General features: G+C 37.3%; 2 protein-coding genes across 2 annotated transcripts; both read left to right on the top strand.

The window, feature by feature from the left end:
- Positions 1 to 7,196: 7,196 nt before the first annotated feature.
- Positions 7,197 to 11,602, top strand: LOC128558393 (low-density lipoprotein receptor-related protein 5-like). The gene is made up of 3 exons (XM_053547381.1): positions 7,197 to 9,257; positions 9,542 to 9,710; positions 10,597 to 11,602. Exons 1-3 carry the CDS (start codon positions 8,996 to 8,998, stop codon positions 10,745 to 10,747), a joined length of 582 nt encoding a protein of 193 aa, XP_053403356.1. The 5' UTR covers positions 7,197 to 8,995; the 3' UTR covers positions 10,748 to 11,602.
- Positions 11,603 to 15,694: 4,092 nt separating this feature from the next.
- On the top strand, positions 15,695 to 17,239 carry LOC128558394 (cytochrome P450 3A13-like). The gene has a single exon (XM_053547382.1). The coding sequence runs from the start codon at positions 15,783 to 15,785 to the stop codon at positions 16,332 to 16,334; it is 552 nt and encodes a 183-aa protein (XP_053403357.1). The 5' UTR covers positions 15,695 to 15,782; the 3' UTR covers positions 16,335 to 17,239.
- Positions 17,240 to 23,463: the final 6,224 nt, after the last annotated feature.

Genomic DNA, 23,463 nt, shown 5'->3' with positions numbered 1-23,463 from the left:
CTAGGGAATTGCCAAAAGCTTGGGGGGATTGACGAGCGTAACGATGAAAAAAAGGTAGAGGCTCAGTAACTTTGGAAAGAATGGGGAAAATTTGGGGGGTAAAAAAGCGGAAAACATTTTTCCCTTTTAACTACAAAGAGTTTCCAAATCCCCAACAACAGGGGAAAGGCAAAGGGAACCCGAAAAGAAAAAAAGGGAAAGGCGGACAACCAAGTGACCCAAAGCTAAGCGGGTCTTAAACTGCATAGCCCCCAGCAGCTCTTAGGGATTGAAACAAAGAATCTCCTGGACCGATGGGTCACAAAAGAAATGCTGACCCCTCTAGGCACCCAATTTCCCAAAATCCCAGGGAAAATTTTCAAATACAGCTGGGTACAAGGACTGCTTCCACAGATAGGGGAAAAAGGCAGTATACCCCCTCCACAAAAAGGGAAGGACCAAAGAAGGCTGCAAGCTACCGCCCCAAACAGCCCAAAAAGCTGTGTTGGAGAGGGGTTTGAATGCACGCCTGAAATGGTACTGAGACTAACAACCTATTTGCAACCCCCAACAACTTTGGCTTCAGACAATTCCGCTCCACTGACGACCAGACCATTACTACGCAAGAGAAGAGGACGCCTTCCAAAGCAAAAAATCGTCTTACGCTGGATTGATTGCAGAGGGCGTTTGACAAAGTCTGATGATGGACTCCCCGCAAGTGATGAGGCCGGTAGGGGGTCACATGCATAATTAAGTCATACCTCACAACAGGAGAGCAAGAGTCAGTTTAGAACAAGCCCGCAGTAGGGATTTTTTGTTGCGTCATGGGTTCCCACAAGGGGGGGTCTTATCCCCTACATCTTTTTGCTTTTCATCAATGATCGTGTCTGAATACCGAAAGGAGTTTAAAACTGCCCTACGCTGACGATCTGGTTAGGTGTAAAGAAAACATGCCACTACACCCCATACAGGGTCAAAAGCCATAACAACTTTTTAGCTTGGTGAAGATTGGTGTGTTCAATCAATCAAGAAATCGTCCAACCCCACATTCCCCTGTCTCAAAGCAGAGGGCGGGTAAAATCAAGAGGGGAAAAACTTTGCTGATTGAAGCAGAGCCCGAACACAGTAACTTGAACAATGTTTTACAACGTTGTGCTGTACGTTTTGACAACGTTAAAACAACGTTTTTGGGCAACGTAAAAATGTGGAGTCGGTCAACGTCGACAACGTTGTGGATAAAAGTTGTGTTGCGGTCAATACAACGTTTTTGGACAAAGTAAAAATGTGGGGTCGTATCCATTGTGACAACGTTGTTGGTTACGTTGTGAAACCACAAAATACAATCTACTTTGACAGCTCATGTTTAAATAAATAAGCAAAAAACAAAATTTCAATTACATATTTTAATTCAAGATCTAATTATAAAATTTACTAAAATATTTGTTAAAGTTCAGAAACAACGAAAGTAATCCCTTAAGCAGTATATGGGAATACCGCACCCCTTGATAATACAATATAGTTTAAAGCATACGTAACAATTATTTAAATCCATCAAATACAAAAAAACTTATGTAGTTTAACAATAACGATAATTCAAGTCCAAAATTATAAAACGATTATGTAGTTTAACGATAACGATAATTCAATTTAATTAAATACAAAAAGCTTATGTAGTTTAACGATAACAAAATCTAATACAATGACATGCCCACAGGAACAAGGTAAATACGGACTTCATGAGCTGCAAGTTCGGCAAAGGTGACTAGAAGATGATTTTGAAGAAAAATGTATGTCTCCCCAAATGCATAGTACGTCGTATAGGCAAGAAGTCAATAGGGGACAGGAGCAAAAGTCAAAGAGACAATGATGGTTGGCTGCAAAAGGGATCATCTACTTGGCATGTCCAATCATCCGACTAAGTTTCAAAATTCTGGGCCTAATGGTTCTTAAGTTATGAAATGGAAATTGTTTCTCATTTTCAGGTCCAGTGACCCCCAAAATAAATAGGGGTCATAAACTCTGCATGTGCAATCATCCTATTAAGTTTTAACATTCTGGGTAAAGTGGTTCTCAAGTTACTGATTGAAAAAAACATCTATGCTGTACCACAGAAAAGTGGTCTTGGTTTTTCCATATGGTCAATAACAAAAATGTTACAATGTAAGTTATTTATAGTAACAACTAAGGGAAGTTAATCTTTAAAAAAAAATCCCCCCCCCCCAAAAAAAAATCCAAAGTCCACACAAAAATCTTACCAGGTAGAGACAGGTCAAAATACATCTCAGAATTAGATGTATCATGCATGTTGCACTACAGAAAAGTGATCTCGATTTTCCCCTACGACTAGTAATGAAAAAGTTGCAATATAAGCTATTTATAGTAACAACAAAGGGAAGTTATTCTAAAGAAGGGACCTGCGCATAACACTCCGTCTCATGATGTGTACAATTGTGCCAAGTTACATCAAAATCCCTCTATGCATGAAGAAGAAATGCTTCGGACAAAGTTATTCTTGTATCTGAACTTTAGCCTCTAAGTATGACCTTGACCTTAGACCTAGGGACCTGGTTCTTGCGCATGACACTCCGTCTCGTGGTGGTTAACATTTGTGCCAAGTAATATCAAAATCCCTCCATGCATGAAGAAGAAATGCTCCGAACAAAGTTTTCATTCTTGTATCCTTTGACCTCTGTGACCTTTACCTTAGACCTAGGGACCTGGTTCTTGCGCATGACACTCCGTCTCATGATGGTGAACAATTGTGCCAAGTTTCATCAAAATTCATCCATGCATGAAGATGAAATGCTCCGGATAGTCATTATTGAATTTAACATTTGACCTCTAAGTGTGACCTTGACCTTTGAGATAGGAACCTGCGGTTTGCGCATGACACTCCGTCTCACTGAGGTTAACATTCATGCCAAATATAAACGAGATTACTCCATGCATGTCAAAGTTACATTCCGGACAATCAAATCCGGACACACGCACGCACGGATGCACATACACTGAACAGCCCTAGTGACCTGGTTCTTGCGCATGACACTCCGTCTCATGATGGTGAGCAACTGTGCCAAGTTTCATCAAAATTCCTCTATGCATGAAGAAGATATGCCCCGGACGTCACCTGCCGGCCCGCCAGGGGCTTTCCCATAATACGTCCAATTTTTCAAACGGACGTATAAAAAGGGCAATAATTCTTAGAAAATGATCCTTGATAGAGTTACCTCCTCTTGTCTAACAAATTGGGTCATCACAATAAATTATGTCTAGTATCATGTCAATACCTATGATAAGATATTGGGTAATTGGATTGAAAAAAAAAATGAAAATTTAAGGTCGAAAAGGGGCACTAGCTCAACAAAAAAATCACTGAAAGTCACCTAGTCAACAGAATGAGGTCACCACTGTAAAGAAGAAAAATACCTTGTTACATTGTATTGAGAAATTGGAGACTGACAGACAGTAAGAGGTATTAACTCTATAAAAACAAATCACAGGGTTACCTGCATTGCAATGAATAAAATGTGTAAAAGTGAACAAGTTTTCCAAGTTTCAAATGGTTACCTTTGACAGTTTTTGAGAAAAACAAAATTTAAGTGATGCAGACGATCAATAATTTGATTTTCTGATAAAAAATAGTAAAAGAATAAACAAAGAATGTGTTAGAATCAACTCTCTTTTGACCTTTGACCAAAGTGTGACCTTGACCATGGTTATATGGATGCGACTTGTGTGCAACACATCAGAGTGAAGATTTGCGACAACAAATTTGAAATTCTCTAAGGGGTCTTAACAACAAGAGCTGTCCGTAAGACAGCGCACTCCACTATTCGGCGATTTGACAGTAAAATGAATATATGTCTCAATAGGAGACCTCTACTTTAAAAGGAAGATACATCAAGGTGCATAATTCTGTCAAGAACACATAATCACATATTAGAGTTAATGGGATTGCTGCCACACATGCAGATGATGATGATAAAGTGGTCACTATTTTTAAAGTCCAAAGGTATGTCTATAAAGCTTTCTAAAAAAATTAACATGAAAATAATTCCAAGTATAACAAGTTTGTGACCTTAACCTAAGTATAACACCTTGGTGACCTTCACCTTGGGTATAATTGGCCAACACCCTGTACATACTTTGTATGCTAGACAATGTTTATGTAAAGATATAAGCAATAATAACAAAGCTATGACAGAAAAACAAAAGTTGCCGAAAAACTTTAACCTTAAAAATAACCAAAGACGTCACTATAACACCTTGGTGACATTGACCTTGGGTATAATGGACCCAGTCCCAACACATACTTTGTTCGTATACTGGACAATGTTTATGTGAAGTTATAGTAAGATATAAGCAATAGTAACAAAGATATGACAGAAAAACAAAGGTTGCCAAAAAACTTTAACCTTAAAAATAACCTAAGTATAACACATTGGTGACCTTGACCTTGGGTATAATTGGCCCAGCCCCTGTACATACTTTGTTTGTACACTGGCAATGTTTATTGAAGTTACAGTAAGATATAAGGGAATAGTAACAAAGATATGACAGAAAAACAAAGGTTGCAGAAAACTTTAACCAAGAAAAGTCATGCCGAGCCAACGCCAGGGCGAGTAGAACAGCCCCCCTTTTCTCTGAATAGCAGAGCTAAAAAAATCAGTCAACATGAAAAGCTTATCTGAGCCTTTATTCATAAAGCATCTTGGCAAACTTTTCTATTTAGTTCAGGTTTTTTTTTACTTGATGTTTTTCCTTACCGTTTATTTTCAATATTAAAGGAGTTCAATCATTTTAATTTTGCTCTTCAGAGTACTCAGTATAATCAAAGAACTATAAAATACACAGAATGGCAACTGGAGAGAGTCTTGCGTCAGCTCGTGTTAGCGCGTTATATTATTTCACGTTATATTATTTCAAAGTGTTTGGCGATTTGATCAGTCGTGATCAAATCAACAGATGCTTACTGAAGTATTAAACTGGCGGTACAGCCGGTGTAACATTAAATATTGACCCCATTGATCAAAATTTAAAGTTGAAATGTTGGTGGGGCCATTTCTCAACGTTGAAAAAGGATCTTTTGATCAAAATTTAATATTGAAATGTTGACGGGGTCAATTCTCAACGTTGAAAAAGGACCCTTTGATCAAAATTTGATGTTGAAATGTTGACAGGGTCAATTCTGAACGTTGAAAAGGATCTATGGGGTCAATTTTCAACGTGGTCAGTATTTAATGTTACACTGACGCGTAATAAACCGAATCGAGCCCATTTCAACAACTGTTGATTTCTCAGACTTCCAATCAAAAATTCATTGCTTTCCTGTGTAGAAAATACGGATAACATTATTTAAAAAGTACCATTAGCATTATACACAAACGATCAAGTTTTCTTATTTCAAAGCGTTTGCTGACTTGATCAATTGTGATCAAATATGCTTACTAAAAGGAGATCTCATTCAGTTGCCATGTGATGTTGGCAAGATTTGCTCTATATGCCTTTCAAGTTGCCAATCTATTTTTCTTTGGTATAATATACAACTTTGTAGTCATGCTGTGAAATATTTAAAGAGCGTGAAAAGTTTTTGACTTAATTGAAGAATATTAAGTTCTAGATAAATTTTTTTACTAAGGTCCTTTATGAATACAGGCCCAGATCTAGTTTAACAATATCAATAATTTAAATCACTACTGTATGTTTTTATTTTATGCCTTCTTTTGGTCCATAAATATCATTCAGAGATCAAGCTATATGATTATCTGTATCGAGCAGTGAACTTGTTCACTTTCTACAGTATATAATCATGGGCCTATATCACCAATACTGGTATTAAACAAAAGCTCAACAAGATCGCTTCAAATTCTTTGAGTTATGTAGTTTGAGCAAATTGTCATAGCTCAATTTTGAAAACTGACATACTTTCACACACACTAAAACCCTTGTGAAAACTTAAATCGCACGCAAGTCCACATTAAAGACATTACAGTATATCTCCAAATCCTCTGGCTGACCGTCAAATCCTCCCTGCCTGCAGCAGACGCACCCGTCACACCTTTCTGTAATAATATTGAATGTTTTGTTTTAATATAATTCATTAATATTAAGTACTTGTGTAAAACAATGTCAATGATAGAATTCTGGAGCAAAGACAAATTATTTGTTTAAATTGTTTCTGAAATTTAAATTTATGTTTTAAGCAAACTTTAAGGATAAAGATTTGGTTCTAAAATTTTATATCAGTTCAACCATCCTGAATTCTGCAGTAAAACCTCAAATTATGCTGGCCTTTTTAGTGCAACACCAAAAACAAAGAAGTAAAGCTGAAGATTATCAAGAGCTCAAGTTACACTGATCTTTAGATACATTTAACTGTAACCTAAGTCAGTCTGACCTTCAAGCAAGTGCTGTTTTAATGTTGTAAATTTTCTGACTTATCCAAAAAGCATCAACACTGAACAATAGAAAAGCAATAGAATCTAAGCCTACCTTAAATTTCAATCCACCTTTTTTGAATGGAGCATGTTTTAAAAACAGCATGCTCAGCTTCTTTTTTTTTTTGTTATTGTCTTATGAGTTTCCTCAAAAAATACGTACTGTCAGTGATGATGATTTATGTTATCAATATTCTAAACATGTTTTTTTTTAATTACCAAGCTACCTATCCTCTTTCTCTGGACATGTTAAAAACAAATTTACTCCACACTGTAACAGTATACAGAACTTACTCAATATTGACCTGCAGCCAGCATTGGCCTGCAGATAGCCAGGTCTTCCAGTTTCTTTTCTCCTCTCATTCCTTTCAGGGAATACAATGACTAAACCTTATTCGATCCCGTAAAAGTCATCATCAGACGACATGTGGTGTCAACATCTTTGCTACCGAATGTGCAATAATATTGGGACTGTAAAAAGGAAACAGAACAACAGTTAAACTATTGTAAATATGTAGGTCCAATCAGTTCTACAGCAATCGTATTGACAAAAGTAGATCGCATTATAAGAACAAGACAGTACTCATTGAATAAACTTTTTATGCAATTAATGGTATCAAATGTGTGTGTATGTTATTTACACATGACGTTTAAAAATTAAAATTTATGTAAACATTGAGCATGATACGGATCGCAGTTATATGAATTTCATGAGCATATCTTTCAAATGAACTTCAGTTTTTAGCTTTGATTATCTGTAGTTTAGTTTAGAGTCAGACCTGTATTAAGCGGCCAATCAAGGTAGCGTCACAGTCTGGTTGCTCATGACAGGTTGACATTAGAACAACAAGATTTTGACGATTAGCATTTATCGATTAACATTAGCTATTTGACATTGACGGAATCGGTTACCTAGCCACTGCCTTCTCCGCATGTAACAATACGACTGTTTAATACATACTCCTCGTCAATTATTTCTCGAAACATATTTATTAGCCTTTGATCTGTTATCCGTAAGCTATACTCTGTGTACATATGAATTAAAATACTGCAAGTAACTTAAGACAGAGCCCTTTGCAATATTTTGCGTGACCGATAAAACCATAACCCGCCATCAGTATTAGCCCGTAATTGCATTCATGAATACTTTTGACCGTTTAACTGAACTTGATGCTTTTAAGCATTTAGAAACAAATTATTGTTTGATTTACTAGTACGTAATATATTTTTCAAAAAATAAAACAACATTTCTATACAAATTTCCAAAATGAAGGTCTGTAAAGCCAACGGAAGATGTAGTCCCTGAAATAGTTTCTGTTCCGTTTAGAAAACGTTTCAGCACTTTATAAAAGTGTTATCTAATCCAGTCCATATCTAACCATCCTTGGACCAATATCTCTTTTTTATAGGATAGATATCGAAATATGATGTCAGACCATTATAGTTTTGCTCACTGGTTTTAAGTCGGACCAATATCATGTCTAGGTCCGATATCGATCAGGTATCAAACCGTCTATTCGTCACTGGGGATACCCGTCTTTTACGCAGTTCACTGTTACTGACAAAAAACTCATCAACGTTGAAATCGGCATGCCAAACAGGTTACATTTATAACATTATTTTATTTAAGTTGCATGTCTTACGACATCTGGCCAATACTTGACCTTTGTTGTTTTTGATGTGTTTAACATATATGAATGGTTAGGTACTGACTGAGGGGATTTTTAATCATGTCTTGCACACATAACACTATGCCTAATCGTTAGGGAAAAATGGTGTGGGTCATATTTTTATATCGGGCAGACATAGCGCCTACCCGCCAATATTCCGACTGCTGTCAATCAATATAGGCATGCAAACTGAGTGACACATCTATGAAGTAGGCGCGAAGAATAATCAATAGTAAAGTGTAACAATACTAACATGCTGTTCAAAGTGAACCTTTGATTTAAAAGTAACGTGTAATGTTCCTAGCGCCGTCATTTCATTACTGTATCAAAATTTTGATGGAATATATATACATTTGTATGTAAGCGCTAACTGACGGAAAGAATAATTAAGAAAAACCAAAAGAAAACATCTATAAAATTGAACAAATATTTCTCATTCACAATATTTACAACTCACAACTTTCCCGTGTCTCGCTATGCTATGCTAATATAATCGTAAATGTATTAGCCAGAATCCAAAATAGTCGTAAATATATTAGCCAATAAATTTATTTATATCTTCGGGGTTTGTCCGATGACCTAGTTTTCGCGCATTAATATATTACCGCAGTCAGAACAAAAAACAACAGAAATGTATATTATACTGACTGAAAAATACGTTAAAATTGACGTTCGACAGCTGAAAATACCGTCGTGGCAAAATAATTATATTTTGATGGCTAAATAAATGTATGGCACGGAACTATTTGTTTGTACCTACGGCACTACTTTTGTTCGGTCTGCAGTAAGGAAATTTCTACATTGTTAACTTTGGATCGATTGTGAGACAATCGATCCAAAAAGTCCATTCTGGGAGTTATTTGACTGGCTGCCTTAAAGGAAATTGCGTCTTAAAACAGGTTGTCGCAAATGCAGATGCAGCGGTGTAGTATTTCTTTTTCAGCTATTCTCAGTGACAACTTTTTTGTCATCTTGGATACAGTTCAGGGTGGTCTGTATCAGATTGATCAAGAAACAAAGACACCGTACACTATTGAAATCGACGATGCTAACGTACCAACGACGCTGACCTATGACCCTGTGAGGAAAGATGTTATATGGGTGGATATAGCTAAACACGCTGTAAAAAAGAAGAGACTCGGATCAACAGAGGAAATTGCCGTGCGGTCAGGTAAGCAGGCCATAACTTTCGCAATAGCAGTGTTTTTAGTACTGAGTGGCGAAACGACTCCATGATCCGAAATGACAAGACTATTGACCAACACTGAACCCAGTGTGATAAGAAATAACAGACTGAATACAAAATAAAAAGTTCAATACTGTAAGATTATACGAAACAATACCTGACTACGTTATTTTAACTGCAGTACCCGACGTGTATCCGTTTGTTGTTGTTGCGTTTTGTATACATGTAAAAAGCTTCAATACAAAGCGCAGATTAATCTCATTCTGCAGGTGTTGATGATACTAGCACGGTAACAGTTGATGTATCAACTGGTAACATCTATATATCGTCTGGAGGTGAAATCATAATAGTCAGTCCTTCCCTTGATGTGACGACTGTCGTTGATTCAACAGACATAAACGGTGACATTGGAAAAATTGCTTTAATGCCGGAATCTGGGTACGTATTCAAACACCTTATACTGACCTTTAGGATGATAAAGTCAGTGTCGTTTGTAGGACTGACACAAGTACGAAGTTCACGAAAATTAGTCCCTCACAGATATTAATGATTTCACAAAATTTATCAAACCTCTATACAACACAAACTGATATCGTTTACAAAGTAACCCGGCTCTTTTAGACCGATTTTAAAGGAAGAAAGGATGACGTGTGTGTATAGTTGTCTTTCGTTATATATTTTATGTTAGCGGTGCGTTTATGATGCTAATGTTCCACGTAATCAAGATGTGAATATCTGCGAAGTACATATACTGTTACATTATCGACCAGTTAAGCAAAAAGGAAAAAAATACTTTCCTTTAGAAAGAGTCTCTTTGGTTTTATTGCTTGCACAGAAAACAGGGCAGAAAATGTCTCCATGTTCGAAAGAACTATATGCGAAGATCATATACTGGTATACCATCGACCAGTTTTTCAAAAAAGGAAACAACTTTCCGTTAGAAAGAGTCTCTGGGTTTATGTATTGCAGAAGCTGGTTCTCAGCTTGCCAGTGCATTTGCCATTACTCGCACAGAAAGCATGGTAAAAAAGTCTCCATGGGATTCGAAAGCTTTGGTCTTTTTCGTTGTCATTTGAGCCGTGCCATGACAAAACCAACATAGTGGGTTTGCGACCAGCATGGATCCAGACCGGTCAGGATCCATGCTGTTCGCTTTCAAAGCCTATTGCAATTAGAGAAACTGTTAGCGAACAGCATGGATCCTGACCAGACTACGCGGATGGTTTTCTCATGGCACGGCTCATTCTTTTAATCCTTTCGTAATGCCAACCTGTTGAGACAGGCAGAAATAAGTCAATTTGATTTTACTATTTTTCTTTCGTAGGTTAATGTCATGGTTTGAAAGCGGTGATACTTCACGAATTATGATCGGAAATATGGATGGAACTAACATACGACCAATAAGTGTAACTATAGACACCCCTGAAGATATTGCGTTCGACTTGGAAGATGGTATACACATTTTGATATCATGAGAGAAATTTGCTTTAACCTTGTTTGTAATAAATCTTGTGTAAAAAAGCTTAACAAACCCTAGTTACATTCGACATTTAAACGTCTACGTCCCCGAAAGGGGTTCGACGGTTATGGAAGATAGATAACATTCGCAGAAGAGTGAATAGATATCAAGATGAGACTGAACTAACTTTTGATAAGACTGACTTTATCAAACGTAAGGATCAACGTTGAAGATAAAGGCGACTTTCCTTTAAATTTTGACTTACAGCACATTTTGCAGTTAACTTTTGTGCGATAGTGATGCTTTTTATTGCAGAAAGGAGATTGTTTTAGTGAGCTTTCCATGTTTTTCTTACAGATAGGAGATTGTTTTGGTGCACTTTCCGTACTTTTATTACAGAAAGGAGATAGTTTTGGTGCGCTTTACCTATTTTTATGACAGAAAAGAGTATGTTTGGTGCAATGGTGATGCTTTTTTATTACAGAAAGGAGCTTGTTTTGGTGCGCTTTCCGTGTTTTAATTACAGAACGGAGATTGTTTTGGTGCACTTTCCATGTTTTTATTACAGAAAGGAGATTGTTTTGGTGCGCTTTCCATGTTTTTATTGGGAAGGTCTCAATCTATTTCCAGCAGTATAGTTCGAAAATCATGGAGCGCAACAACTAGTGCAAACGTCCACTTTTGATACATAATAGTTCGTAATGCTATAAAAGAGCCTCAGCTAAGATGGCAGACGAGAACAATGAGCACTGTAGCTATCTAACCAACTAATTTCAGCAGAAAAACATAAATAGAATGTACCTCTTAAAGTCAGTCCTCACAAAATTAATCACAGTATATTCCATACACATTCATAATCCGCACTTTCCAATATCAAGACCTATAAGAGCCTTAAGGTATTAGATCACTAATAGAGAACCTCCTTTTTGAAGAGTATTCAATTCCTGCAATAAACGTACTTTTACTGCAATTCTTAGGGGGGCGTAGGTTCAAGCCCTACTGAGACCAACTTTTTTTTCCCTTATTTTCCTTTTTTACTAGTAAGTTTTTACTTCTTTCAAGACTTATTATTGATGTTTTGTACAAAAATGGAAAAAAATGAATCTTATAAGCGATTTCTTGGTGTTCAAAGAGAATTTACTACTTAAACAGAAGAGGTAGAGTTACACATCTTTAAAAATATTGAGTTACGCACGGTGAAAGTTCTCTATTTTGCTTTCACTCTTAGATTATATATTGTGGAAGAAATTTAGGTAGGTTTTACGTCTTCCCTAAGGTTATTTTTAAATGGAGTAAGCAAAATTCAAAACAGAAACACATCATTCGACCTTATTTTTTCAATGTTGAAGTATGAATTCTGTCGCGTTAAATCTGTTTACATGAGGCAACATAGAAACTAGAAATGTGTCCATGGGACACAGATGCCCCCACTACATGACATTAAAATGACAATTTTTTCCCAGGTCAGGGGCCAAAAAGGCCAGGGAGCAAAAATGACAATTTTTCCCAGGTCAGGGGCCAGAACTCCTACAATACTGAATGAATCCGGATGCGAAACCCCAGGTGCACAACTGCACATGCTGACCAACATTCCTGTAAACTTTGGTGACTCTAGGTCAAATACTTTTGGAGCTACGCACGACACAACATTAAAATGACCAATTTTTTGCTAAGTCAGGGGCCATAACTCCTACATGACTGGATGAATCCGGACGCAAAACCCCAGGTGCACAACTGCACATGCTGACCAACATTCCTGTAAACTTTGGTGACTGTAGGTCAAATACTTTTGGAGCTATGCGCGACACAACATTAAAATGACCATTTTTTTACTAAGTCAGGGGCCATAACTCCTACATGACTGGATGAATCCGGACGCGAAACCCCAGGTGCACAACTACACATGCTGACCAACATGCCTGTAAAGTTTTGTGACTCTAGGTCATATACTTTTGGAGCTAGGCGCGACACAACATTAAAATGACCAATTTTTATAAAGTCAGGGGCCATAACTTCTACATGACTGAATGAATACATATCGGCATCTATGTGAAGACAGTGTTAAATTTTTAAATATGAAATCTGGTCTAGCCATACATTTAAACAACCATGAAAACGTACATGCTAAACAAAGTGTGTTTATCTAAAGTAAACACAACATTTAATAGTACACCGTTAAGGCACAGCTATGGCTGAACAAATTAATGATCAGTTTTACGTCTCTCAGCATTTAGCTGAATCTTCTATGTGTCATTAAACAAAAAGATTTATTATAATAACTTGTATAACCATTACATCCATGAACGAGTTTATCGAAAATATCATTGATTATAGATATACAACAAATGAAAGATTCTCTCGCAATATTTGAACATGTACACATATGACATGAATGAATAACCGAAGTAACAATTGGAAATGTAGTCGGCTTCGTATCTATCATAACAACACAAGTATGCAAGAAACCATTGGAGAGATAATTTGGTGAAGTTGTGTAATATTCTAACACGACCCGATTCATTTTCCTATTAAACAAAGAAGGCAGAAAACAGTGAATTATTATACAACAAATCACTGTTCTGACGTCACAATTATACGTCATGCGTCCAAACGGCCATAGCGGCGCGCTGAAAAGAAACCGATTAAACGTGCAAATATTTGATTTATTATTTGTCAAGGATGTACAAAAAATCCTTGATGTAACGGTTAGAATCGAAATAATATATCTCATTTAAGTGATTTGCTACTGAATAAATCATTGTTTGTCGTTCCATATGTCGTAATTATTATATCACTCGGGCTGCGCCCACGTATATAAATCCTTCTGCATCTTGAACTCCAAACAAAGATTAATTTAACGACAAAACACTGGATGAGATATATTATTTCTTAAGCATACTACATTTTCGCTCATTGTCTTCTATCAATATATTTAGCTTAACAAAATTCTAGTCAATAATTATAAATTGACAAAAAAATGCAAAATGTAGCTCAATAATTGAGAATTAACTTAAACTACATCCGGGCCCAGTTGTTCGAAACTTTAACAGGCGATTAAAAACCGATTAAAAACGGTTGATTAATTTTTAAGGTTACTTTTCGACATTTTAGAAGACTAAAAAACAAATGTATGAGATAAGAATTACGAACATTGAAAAATGTTTACCATAAAATCAAAACATCGTACTAGTTTATCCAATCAAGACCAGTGTTTTGAATCATAATTTAACCGGCGGTTAGTTTAACAGCCGGTTAAAGTTTCGAACAACTGGGCCCAGGTGTCCAGGCATAACTTTTAAATTTGGTGTATTTCAAGTACGTATTGACAACTTACGAACTTTCTGTTCTCAGTGAGATCTTCCTACATTTGCGATATATCCTTCTAAAACTGTAAGAGAAGTTATCCGGGCCAGCTTGCTATTAGACATTTCTAACGTAAACGTAAATCGGAAACGGATTACTGAATCCGTAAATGTTATTTGCAGAATAATGTCCCTAAGGGAGAATACTATTGCATTACAATTGGATGAAAATGGTCTCCCATAGTCCACCAAATTAGCCTAAAATTTTACGGATTCAGTAGTTCCGTTTCGGTAATTACGTATTACGTTAGAAAGGTCCTATTCGTTGTGAGGAGCACTTCATCTTAAATTTCAAGAGGCACAACTTAAAAACCAGGGACAGTGCCCTAAAAACTGTATAGGTATTGATTCGGGCAGGAATTTTGGGAAGAACCGACGGAAACACAGCGGGAGGAAAAATAGGTGTATGTGCAAACAAGGCATTGGTGACCGAGTCGCATTTACATCAAATTAAAATCAGAATTATTGTTTCAGAGATCACAGATTGTCTTAAAACAAACAAACACAATTGATTAGCCTTATGTGTAGCGAGATAACATTGCACAACGGTAAAGCAATAGGGAAAGATAAAGGTGATACAGGTATAAATATAGCGTACTTAAGATAGGATATTTTGCAACCACAGTATTACAATTTTATTGAATTCTTACATCCGTTACGTTGAGAGCAGATATACCATCTGGACTTGAAATATGTATTTTTTAGGATTATTTAATGTACCATGGTGGCTGTTTTGGCCTGTTTTTGTGGTATTAACATTTATTGTTTACTCAAAGTACAAGCAAAGTTACTTCAGGCGTCGTGGAATTCCGGGGCCAAAGCCGACATTATTTCTTGGCAACATAAGCGCAATTGGAAAGCAAGGACTAAATAACTTCGATCGAAAATGTGCAGATAGATATGGACCTTATTTTGGAAGTTACTATGGCAACCACCCGTTGCTTTTAATATGTGACCCGATAAAATCCGAGAGAGATCACGATAAGTGCAATTTTCCAAATTTTTATGACCGAGCAGACACCATAGAGACCCGAAAAGATGGCGGATTCCCTAAAACAACGCAAAGGAATGAATGGAAATATCTGCGTCCGATAATTCAGCCACGTCATTCAGCCAAGATTATAAAAATGAGACACCGATTTTGAAACGTTTAGCCTCAATTATTTATCTCTTGTTTGGATGACAATCTAGCGATCGGAAAATCACGTGATTGATATATATAAAATGTTAGCACCGGCCTCTCACGATGGACATTATCTGTAGCACCGCCTTTGGCAATGAAGAAACTCTCAGAAAAATGCAGACGATCAATTTGTAATAATGCTTCAAAAGTTCTGGTGTTGGAATCACTAGTGCAGTTATTTTTCTAAACTTTTTGTTTCCGGACAAGGCACTTAGAGAAAAGTTATAATGTTTTTATCCGGACTGGGTTTGAACAAAGACGCCATGAAATTTCTTACCGAGACAGTGCGACAAGCTGTGAAAGTCCGGAAGGAAGAGAGGTCAGCCGAATATCATGATCTACTGAAGCAAGATGATGGACACACAGAAAATGTCGGTAAACCTGGAATTTCGAGAAGGATAAATCATTCGAAAAATGAAAAATGATGGAATGAGCGATGAGGATATAATTATTAACGAATAATCTTTCTGGCCGCCGGTTACGAAACGACTTCATCTTTGTTGTCAATGGCGACACACTCACTAGCTGCGTATCCAGACTGCCAGAACCGACTTTCTTCGGAGATCCATGACGTCATTGGTCAGAGAGATGACGCTATCAGTTATGATAAAATTCTGAGTATGGAATATTTGGATATGTTTCTCCAAGAGACATTGCGAATGTATCCGCCAGCGGGACGCTTTAACCGTCAACCAAATCAAGATGTTGAGATAAAAGGACTTAAATTACTTAAAGGGGAAGATGTAACGTTTTCTACGCATGCGCTCCATAGAAATCCGCTTTTCTGGTCGGAACCGGATAGATTTGATCCCGAGAGGTTTGCTTCTCACAGCAAAGACGCCATTGTTCCGTACAGTTTTATTCCGTTTGGTGCTGGTCCGAGAAATTGCGTTGGGATGAAACTGGCGTTAGCGGAAGTGAAGATGGCAATTGTTCGTCTGCTGCAACATTCACGTATTGAAAGGTCTCCTAATTTTAGCGTACCTCCGGAAATAACTACTAAAGGGGGAATTCTTAGACCAAAAGATGGACTCTTTGTTAAAGTGGTTAGACGATAGAGCGAGCGTTACGATTCTTTTGTTTCATGCTTGTGTGAAATTCAGTATAGTGCATTTTAATCGACCTCGCGGGGCGGGGTTTCGCGACAGTCCGCTGCATTATTACGCAGGCTATGTAGTATATTTGGCAATCTGATTTCTTATGCCTTGGCCATCTACCTTAAATCGTAACCACTGTAGCTGTACCTACTTTGCTCGTTTTTTTGAGATTATAATTATTTGCATAAGCAAAAAATTAACTCTGCCCCGCCAGGTCAAATAAAACGCACTATAATATTTTAGTATTTGGCTTGTTTTCTATGCTTTTATTTTTAGACTGTTTGAATAATGACAAAAAGACTGGTCTCGTATTCATTATTCTCTTTTCAAATAAGGAATAAGGAACTAATTCCTGTAAAATGATAAGAAGAATATGTTAGATCATAAGATAAGCATGTAAGCCGGAGAAGATAAGATGATATTATTTTACCAGATTTATATACCGCCTTTTTCATGATAAACACGCTAAAAAGCGCTTTACATAGCGCAAGCGCAGCCACACATTGCGCGAAATTCATCCTCTACTAATACAGACACAAAGAGATCTGAACAGAGGATAAGAGTGAGATAAAGCCCCCAGAACAAATAGAGAGAAATCCATTTTAGATACAGGCCTGGCTGGCTAACTTAGCATAGCTCTTTGCGAATAGACAGTCTGGTTCTCGGTGTATAGCAACGATACACGCGAAGCCGTCTTTCCTGGGAAGAACCAGTACAGGCCTCTTAGATCATAAAACAAAAACAAAAAATAGAACAGAAGAATGAAACCACAACTATTTTATCTGCAGTTAAGATCAAATGTTGAAGTAACTGACAACAATCAGATTTGCTAGTGAAACAATAAATGTCAGTGCTGTCCTACAATTCCTACAGTTTTGTCGTTCACTCGGACTGCTTTTTTCTTTTTCTTTTTTCTTTTTGTTTATTTTTTTTGTTTCTTGTGTCATTTTTGCAAATTTCTACACATTTCTGTTTCCATTTTATCTTTCGTAATCACATGTAATCGTTTTGTTTCACAAGAACAGCTATGCAAACGTAAACAATTTAAATTGCTGAGAATTCTCGAAAACGAAGCGTAAATAAGTTGTTGTTTATGAGAAGGAACATTGTTTTGCTCATAGCATCTGTGTCTCTGCTGACATGTTTCGTTTAAAGTCCAAATTCGCTGCAAATTATAAATTGTTTACACTGGTTGTAGATGCAAAATGGATATCTTCTGGAGAGTAAACTTTTATAGAACCGAGGTTTGGCACAAGGCTCCGTCGAGTTAACATTTAAACAAATTTTTAAGAATAAAGTGAAAGGAAAATTAGGCTAAAAAAAGGAGTTACTTGTTCATGCTAACAATACTTACCAAAGTCGTTTTAAAAGGCACTTGTTCAATTTTAAAGTATGATATTTAAGAAAAAAAAAAATTTCGAAAAAAGAAATTTTCAAGTAGTTTACAAAATGACGCCAAATAAATCTTGACGAAAATAAATCATAAAAATACTTCCCAAAGATGGGTTTTAAAAGGACTTGTTCAAAATGATAAGTATGATATTTAAGAAAAATCAATTGTAAAAAAAAAATTTTCAAGAAGTTTACAAAATGACTCAAAAAAAATTTTGATGAAATTTTTTTTCGAATTCAGAAAATTTCTTTCGTCAGAAATGTGATAAAAAGGACCTGAGAATTCAGAAATCTTTTTTTATATAAAGAAAAAAATTTTAAAAGTCTTTTCAATATAAAAAAGTCAAAATTGCGTTAGTGAGCAGAAGAAATTGATGTAAAAAATAAAAAGCATAATGTGTATTTTCTTTTTTTCAATGTAATATCTTTTTCAAATCTTTTTTTTTTTTTTAAATTTTTTCCCCTGTAATAGTGTTACAGAAATCGAAAAATCTTTTGCCTTTGGCCGTCATCTGTCTTCCCTTTAAAATTTATTCGTTTCAATAAAAATTTATTTATTTCTATGATGCATTCTAAGTTTTAAAAATGTGTGTTTTTTAGTTAAAACGGAAAAAATGAACACTTGCATCTAAAACTCACAAAACGAAAGTGTTATCATTGTTGCGTTCAAATTTAAAAACATGTTGGGTAACATCCAACTTTTTTAAAAATTTTGCAGTTTACACTGAAATAAATAAAAGGTAGGTCAGTTGTTACCTGGGAAAACATAGTCTTTAAAAAAAAGAATTGTGATTTTTACAAACCCATGTGAATTTTTAAATCCCTTTTTTTATGGGGAAAACACCCAAAAATTCAAATGTTTCGGTTTTTAAAAAATGACTTAAAAACTAAACGATGACGGGGGGGAAACCCCCCAAAAAATTACCCCCTTTTTTACTGTGCTATTACAAATATTTGTAACAAATTACGGTTTTTTGGGCAGTTGAGATGTTTTTAACATTTTGTATTACAGCAATCGGTTTAAATTGACCCCCCTTTTGTTCGGAAAATCCCATTTTTTTTGGTATTTAGGTATGAGAATCGCCATGCACAGATATATAGAAAAAATTCTTAATGTTTTCTGGTTTCCAGCACGTTTATAGTTCACATTTAAAATATATTTCATTTCAGAAAAAATAGACATTCTGAAAATTATGAAGGATGGGAAAAGGGGCGCCTTGCCCAAAAATTTCTTAGCGGGAGCTGTGGAATGTTAAACTTTGAAAAATAAATTTTGGGTTTTGTTTTAAAGGGGGTTATCGTAAAAGGAACTAAAATGCCGCCCCTTTTTTACAAAAAAACCTGGGGTAAAATTTTTCCATAAAGAATCAAATAAAAATTTTAGGCAATTTTTACATTGCCGGATTTAGGATTCATGTATAGCCAGTTGATATGGTCATAATGTTAAAAGTAGAAAAAATATCACATGTATGAATAACTTGATCAATCAAAAATTATTAAAAAATTTTTAAATTGTTTTTTTTGTTTTGTGTTTTTATGTTTTGACAATTGATATTTTTTGTTTCGGTACTAATGGTTCGTTTGTGTGCAAAAGTTTTTTCCCGTTTTTAAAATTTCCAACAACTGATTTAAAAAAAGAAAAGGTATAATAGATGTACAAGCTGACCGATGTAAAGATGGACACCGTTTAGCGAAAAAATCGGGAGTTTCTCAAAGAAATCCCGTAAAAAATAAGTAAGAAGCGTAGCAAAAAATTATGCATACATTTTTTCCCAAATTTTAAAAGTAACCCCAAAAGGATTTCCCCCTGCACCCAAAGCTGCCATATCTACGTAAAAGCAACAAAACTCCTGGGTTGCGCCACACAAAGGGTTACCCCTTTAAGTCTTTATTTTGCCCATTGGGTTCAAATGATCTCTATATCCCCTTGTGTTTCGTTTATCGTACCCTTTGCCTTTTTTGACTGCGTTTCCCGCCAGTAAAATGTTAAAAGGTGTCCCTTTGGAATATTTTTTTTTAATTACCCGAATCGTTTCGGAAAGTGCAATCTGTGTACAAATTTTTACGCATTAGCCCTTTTGTTTGTGCGTTTTCTGGTACCAAGAAAACCCGATTCAATATAAAAAAATTTTACCATGTTATGTTGAAGGGCAGTGGAATTTTTTGGCCTGAATAAATTCGTGTTGGTTATCAGAGGCTTATATAATTCATGGCTGGTGCCATCTATGGCTCAAACAGCCACTTGAAGCTTAGGTCAACGTCCCCGCAACTGCTGCCAGTTCTAAATACTTGGCAACTGTATATACGTTGAAAGTGCATCATCAGATGCTTTATTTCAGTCTCAATGTACGAGACACTAATACCAAACATTCTTGACAACATCCGGGGTAGAGGGGGGAGGGGGTGGGTTAGGGGAGGGTTAGGGTTAGGGGTTGGGTTTTGGGTTAGGGTTAGGGTTAGGGTTAGGGTTTGGTTTGGGGTTTGGGTTTAGGGTTAGGGTTAGGGTTAGGGTTTTGGGTTAGGGTTGGGGTTTGGGGTTAGGGTTGGGGGGTTAGGGTTGGGGTTTTCAGTGTTACCCCGTATAGAGGCCCTGGGGTTTTCCTATAAAAGGTGGGCCCTTTAAAACGAAAAAACCCCTTATAGTGGTTGCGGCCCCATTTAGTGGTTTGCCCCAAAAGGCCCGCCCCAAATTTAGTGGCTTGTGGTTTCCTTTTAAAACCCCCCGGGTTTGCATTTTGGCAAAAGGGGTTTGGGGACCTTGACCTTGGGGTTTGTCCTCGTTTTTAAATTTTTGGGGACTTTTTGGACGTGCTCTTTCAAGGGTGGGTTTGCCCTTTTTTGGGGGGGGGGTTTTTGAAACAAAAAATTTTCCAAAATATGACCAGTTTTTTTAAACCCCGTTGGTACATATAGTGGTTGGAGGCCCTTTTCCTATACAAAGGGCTTTTCTACAAAGTTGTCTCCCTTCAAATTTTTTTCCCCTTGGTGAAAGGGGGTTTTTGAATTACTTCCTATACAAAGGGCCCTTTCGTTTTTAAAATTGTTCCCTTAAAATTTTTTCCCCTTAGTTGCCGTCGGGGTAAAAATTTACCCCTATACAAAACCCCTCAAAAATTTTTCTTTTTGGATTATCGCCCTTGAAAACCCTTCTGGGGTGGTATTTTCCTATACAAGGCCCAATTACTCGTGGGAGGAAAAACAATTGGTTAGTCGGGGTTGGGGTGGGGGTTGGGGTCGTTGGGGGGTCGGGGTTTTGGGGTGGGGGGTCGTGGTCGGGGTGTGGTGGGGGGTAAAGGGTTTCGGTTCTGGTAGTGTTCGGGTGCTAAGGATTTTTTTTTTTGGAAAAGTAAAAAAATTCCAAGCCCTGAAGGGCCTTTGTACAGGAAATGATACATTTGATATAATTCGACCTTTTTTAAAAAAGTGGGTTTAGGGCCCCAAAAATGTTTTTCCCCACTCTTTTTTTCCCAGCCCTGACATGCAAAAAAATTTTTGTGCTACATAAGGGAGTAAACGGCCCCCGTATATGTGTGTCTAATACATGCCCAAAGGGCCCAAATTTTGGGGGAAGGGCCCTTTGTAGTAAAAGGGGGTTAAAAAATTTTGATTTTGTGGTTGTTTTTTTGTAAACCCGGGCCTTTGTTGGGAAAAATGGGGGGTAAGGGGGGGGGTTTACTCCGGGGAAAGGAGAAAAACATATATGACCCACTTTGAGATTTGATGTTTGGGGGGCCCAAAGGTCATGGTCTCCGTTCGGGAAAAATTTTTGGGTTTGGAATCGTCGAGCACAGTCCCAGACATCAATCGGGGGGGGTTTTGCCCTCGATGGGTTTTAAACCCTTGAGGGGGTTATGGACCTTAAAATTTGGCCCAAAATTAAGGTAAATTAACGTCATTTTGGGATTTTTTTTTCCTTTAAGGGAAAAGTGTATCCTCCCCCGACACCATGGATGGACTACCAGGACCTCTGGGGTTTTATGGTCGGGGGTGTAGAGCTGGTAAAAGGTTTCTTCCCTTTTGGGCCCGGGAAAAAAACCATGGCCAAAACATGCTGATGTAAATGCTTTAAAAAGGGGTTTAAGTGTGATATTTTGAGGGTTTTGTTAGGAAGCCCCTTTGTTTTGGAAGCTACCCTAAAAACTCACCAAGTGCAAAATTATGGGGCCCTTTGCACGGGAAACCCTTTTTGTTGGGAAGAAAGGGGGCCTTTTTTAAGGGGAAAAGGGCCTTTTGTTGGGTTTGCTTCCTATATAGGGCCTTTAAATCACAAAAAAAAGGGCCCCTTTCTCCTTTGAAAAGGGCCCTGTAAAAAAAGACAAAGTGTAATAAAGTGAGGGCCTTTGTGCGGGAAGGCCTTTGTATGGGAATGCATTCCTATATAGAGGCCTTTAAATCAATAAAAAAGGCCCTTTCCTTTGAAATGGCCCGTAAAAAAAGAAAAAGTGAAATTAAAGTGGGGGGCCTTTTTGGGGCGGGAAAGGGCCTTTGTATGGGAATGCTTTCCCTATTTAGGGCCCTTTTTTAAATAAACAAAAAAGGGCCCCTTTTCCTATGAAAAGGGCCTGTCAAAAAGACAAAGTGAAAATTAAAGTGAGGGCCTTGGTGGGGAAGGCTTTGTATGGGAATGCTTTCCCTTTTAAGGGGGCCCTTTTAAAATTTCCAATAAAAAAGGCCCCTTCCTATGAAAAGGGCCCCCTGTCAAAAGAAAAAGTGTAATAAAGTGGGGGCCCTTTTGGGGGGGGAAGGGCCCTTTTGGTATGGGAATCCCTTCCCTATATAGGGGCCCCTTTTAAATACAACAAAGGCCCTCCCCCTATTTTAAAGGCCCCCTGTCAAAAAGAAAAAGTGTAAAAAAGTGAGGGCCTTTGGCGGGAAGGCTTTGTAGGGGAATGCTTTCCTTTTAAGGGGCCCTTTTAAAAATACTTACAAAGGCCCTTTTTTCCTATGAAAAGGGCCCCCTGTCAAAAAGCCCAAAAGGGTAATAAAGTGGGGCCCTTTGTGGGGGAAAGGGGGCCTTTATATGGGAAAGCAATCTAAAAAAGGCTTATTGTCACATAAAAAGGGCCCCTTTTCCCCTTTTAAAAAAAGGCCTGCCCCAAAAAACTTTAAGTGTAAAAGGGTTGAGGGCCTTAGTACGGGAAACCCTTTTATAGGACTGCTTTCCCCTATAAAAAGGCTTTATTGCCCTCATCCCAAAGGGCCCCCCTTTCCTGTATAAAGGCTGGAAAAAACCCCTAACCTAAAACCCTAAGAATATTAAAGTATAAAAATTTTGAGGGCCTTTGGGTACAGGGGGCCTTTATATGGGGGACTGCATTCCTTTTAAAGGCTTTATTGTCACATAAAAAGGGCCCCTTTCCCTTTAAAAAGGCCCGGGGCCAAACCCAAAACCCAAAACCCTTCGTTTTTAAAGTATAAAAATTTTTGGGGGGCCTTTGCACAGGCCGGGTTGGGGGTTTTAAAGGCCCCTTGTCCCAAAAAAAGGGCCCCTTTCCCCGTATAAAGGCCTGCCCCAAAACCCCAAACCCCAAAACCCCAGAACCCTAAGTGAAAATTGGTTTGGGGGCCTTTCCCAAAAGGAAAGCCTTTATAAAAAGGAATGCATTCCTTTTTAAAAAGGGCCCTTTAAATCACTGCAAAGGCCCCTTCCTATAAAAAGGCCCCTAACGTTTTACCTTGAAGGTTTTGTGCAGGCCGG

The sequence above is a fragment of the Mercenaria mercenaria genome, chromosome 7, assembly GCF_021730395.1.
Source record: "Mercenaria mercenaria strain notata chromosome 7, MADL_Memer_1, whole genome shotgun sequence".
NCBI classification, from domain to species: domain Eukaryota; kingdom Metazoa; phylum Mollusca; class Bivalvia; order Venerida; family Veneridae; genus Mercenaria; species Mercenaria mercenaria.
This window is presented reverse-complemented; position numbering and strand designations above follow the sequence as displayed.

Coding starts and splice junctions, on each gene's coding strand:
- LOC128558393 (XM_053547381.1), top strand. CDS start 8,996: ATGCAGATGCAGCGGTGTAGTATTTCTTTTTCAGCTATTCTCAGTGAC. Junction 9,258..9,541: donor GGAAATTGCCGTGCGGTCAG/GTAAGCAGGCCA, acceptor CTCATTCTGCAG/GTGTTGATGATACTAGCACG. Junction 9,711..10,596: donor GCTTTAATGCCGGAATCTGG/GTACGTATTCAA, acceptor TTTCTTTCGTAG/GTTAATGTCATGGTTTGAAA.
- LOC128558394 (XM_053547382.1), top strand. CDS start 15,783: ATGGCGACACACTCACTAGCTGCGTATCCAGACTGCCAGAACCGACTT.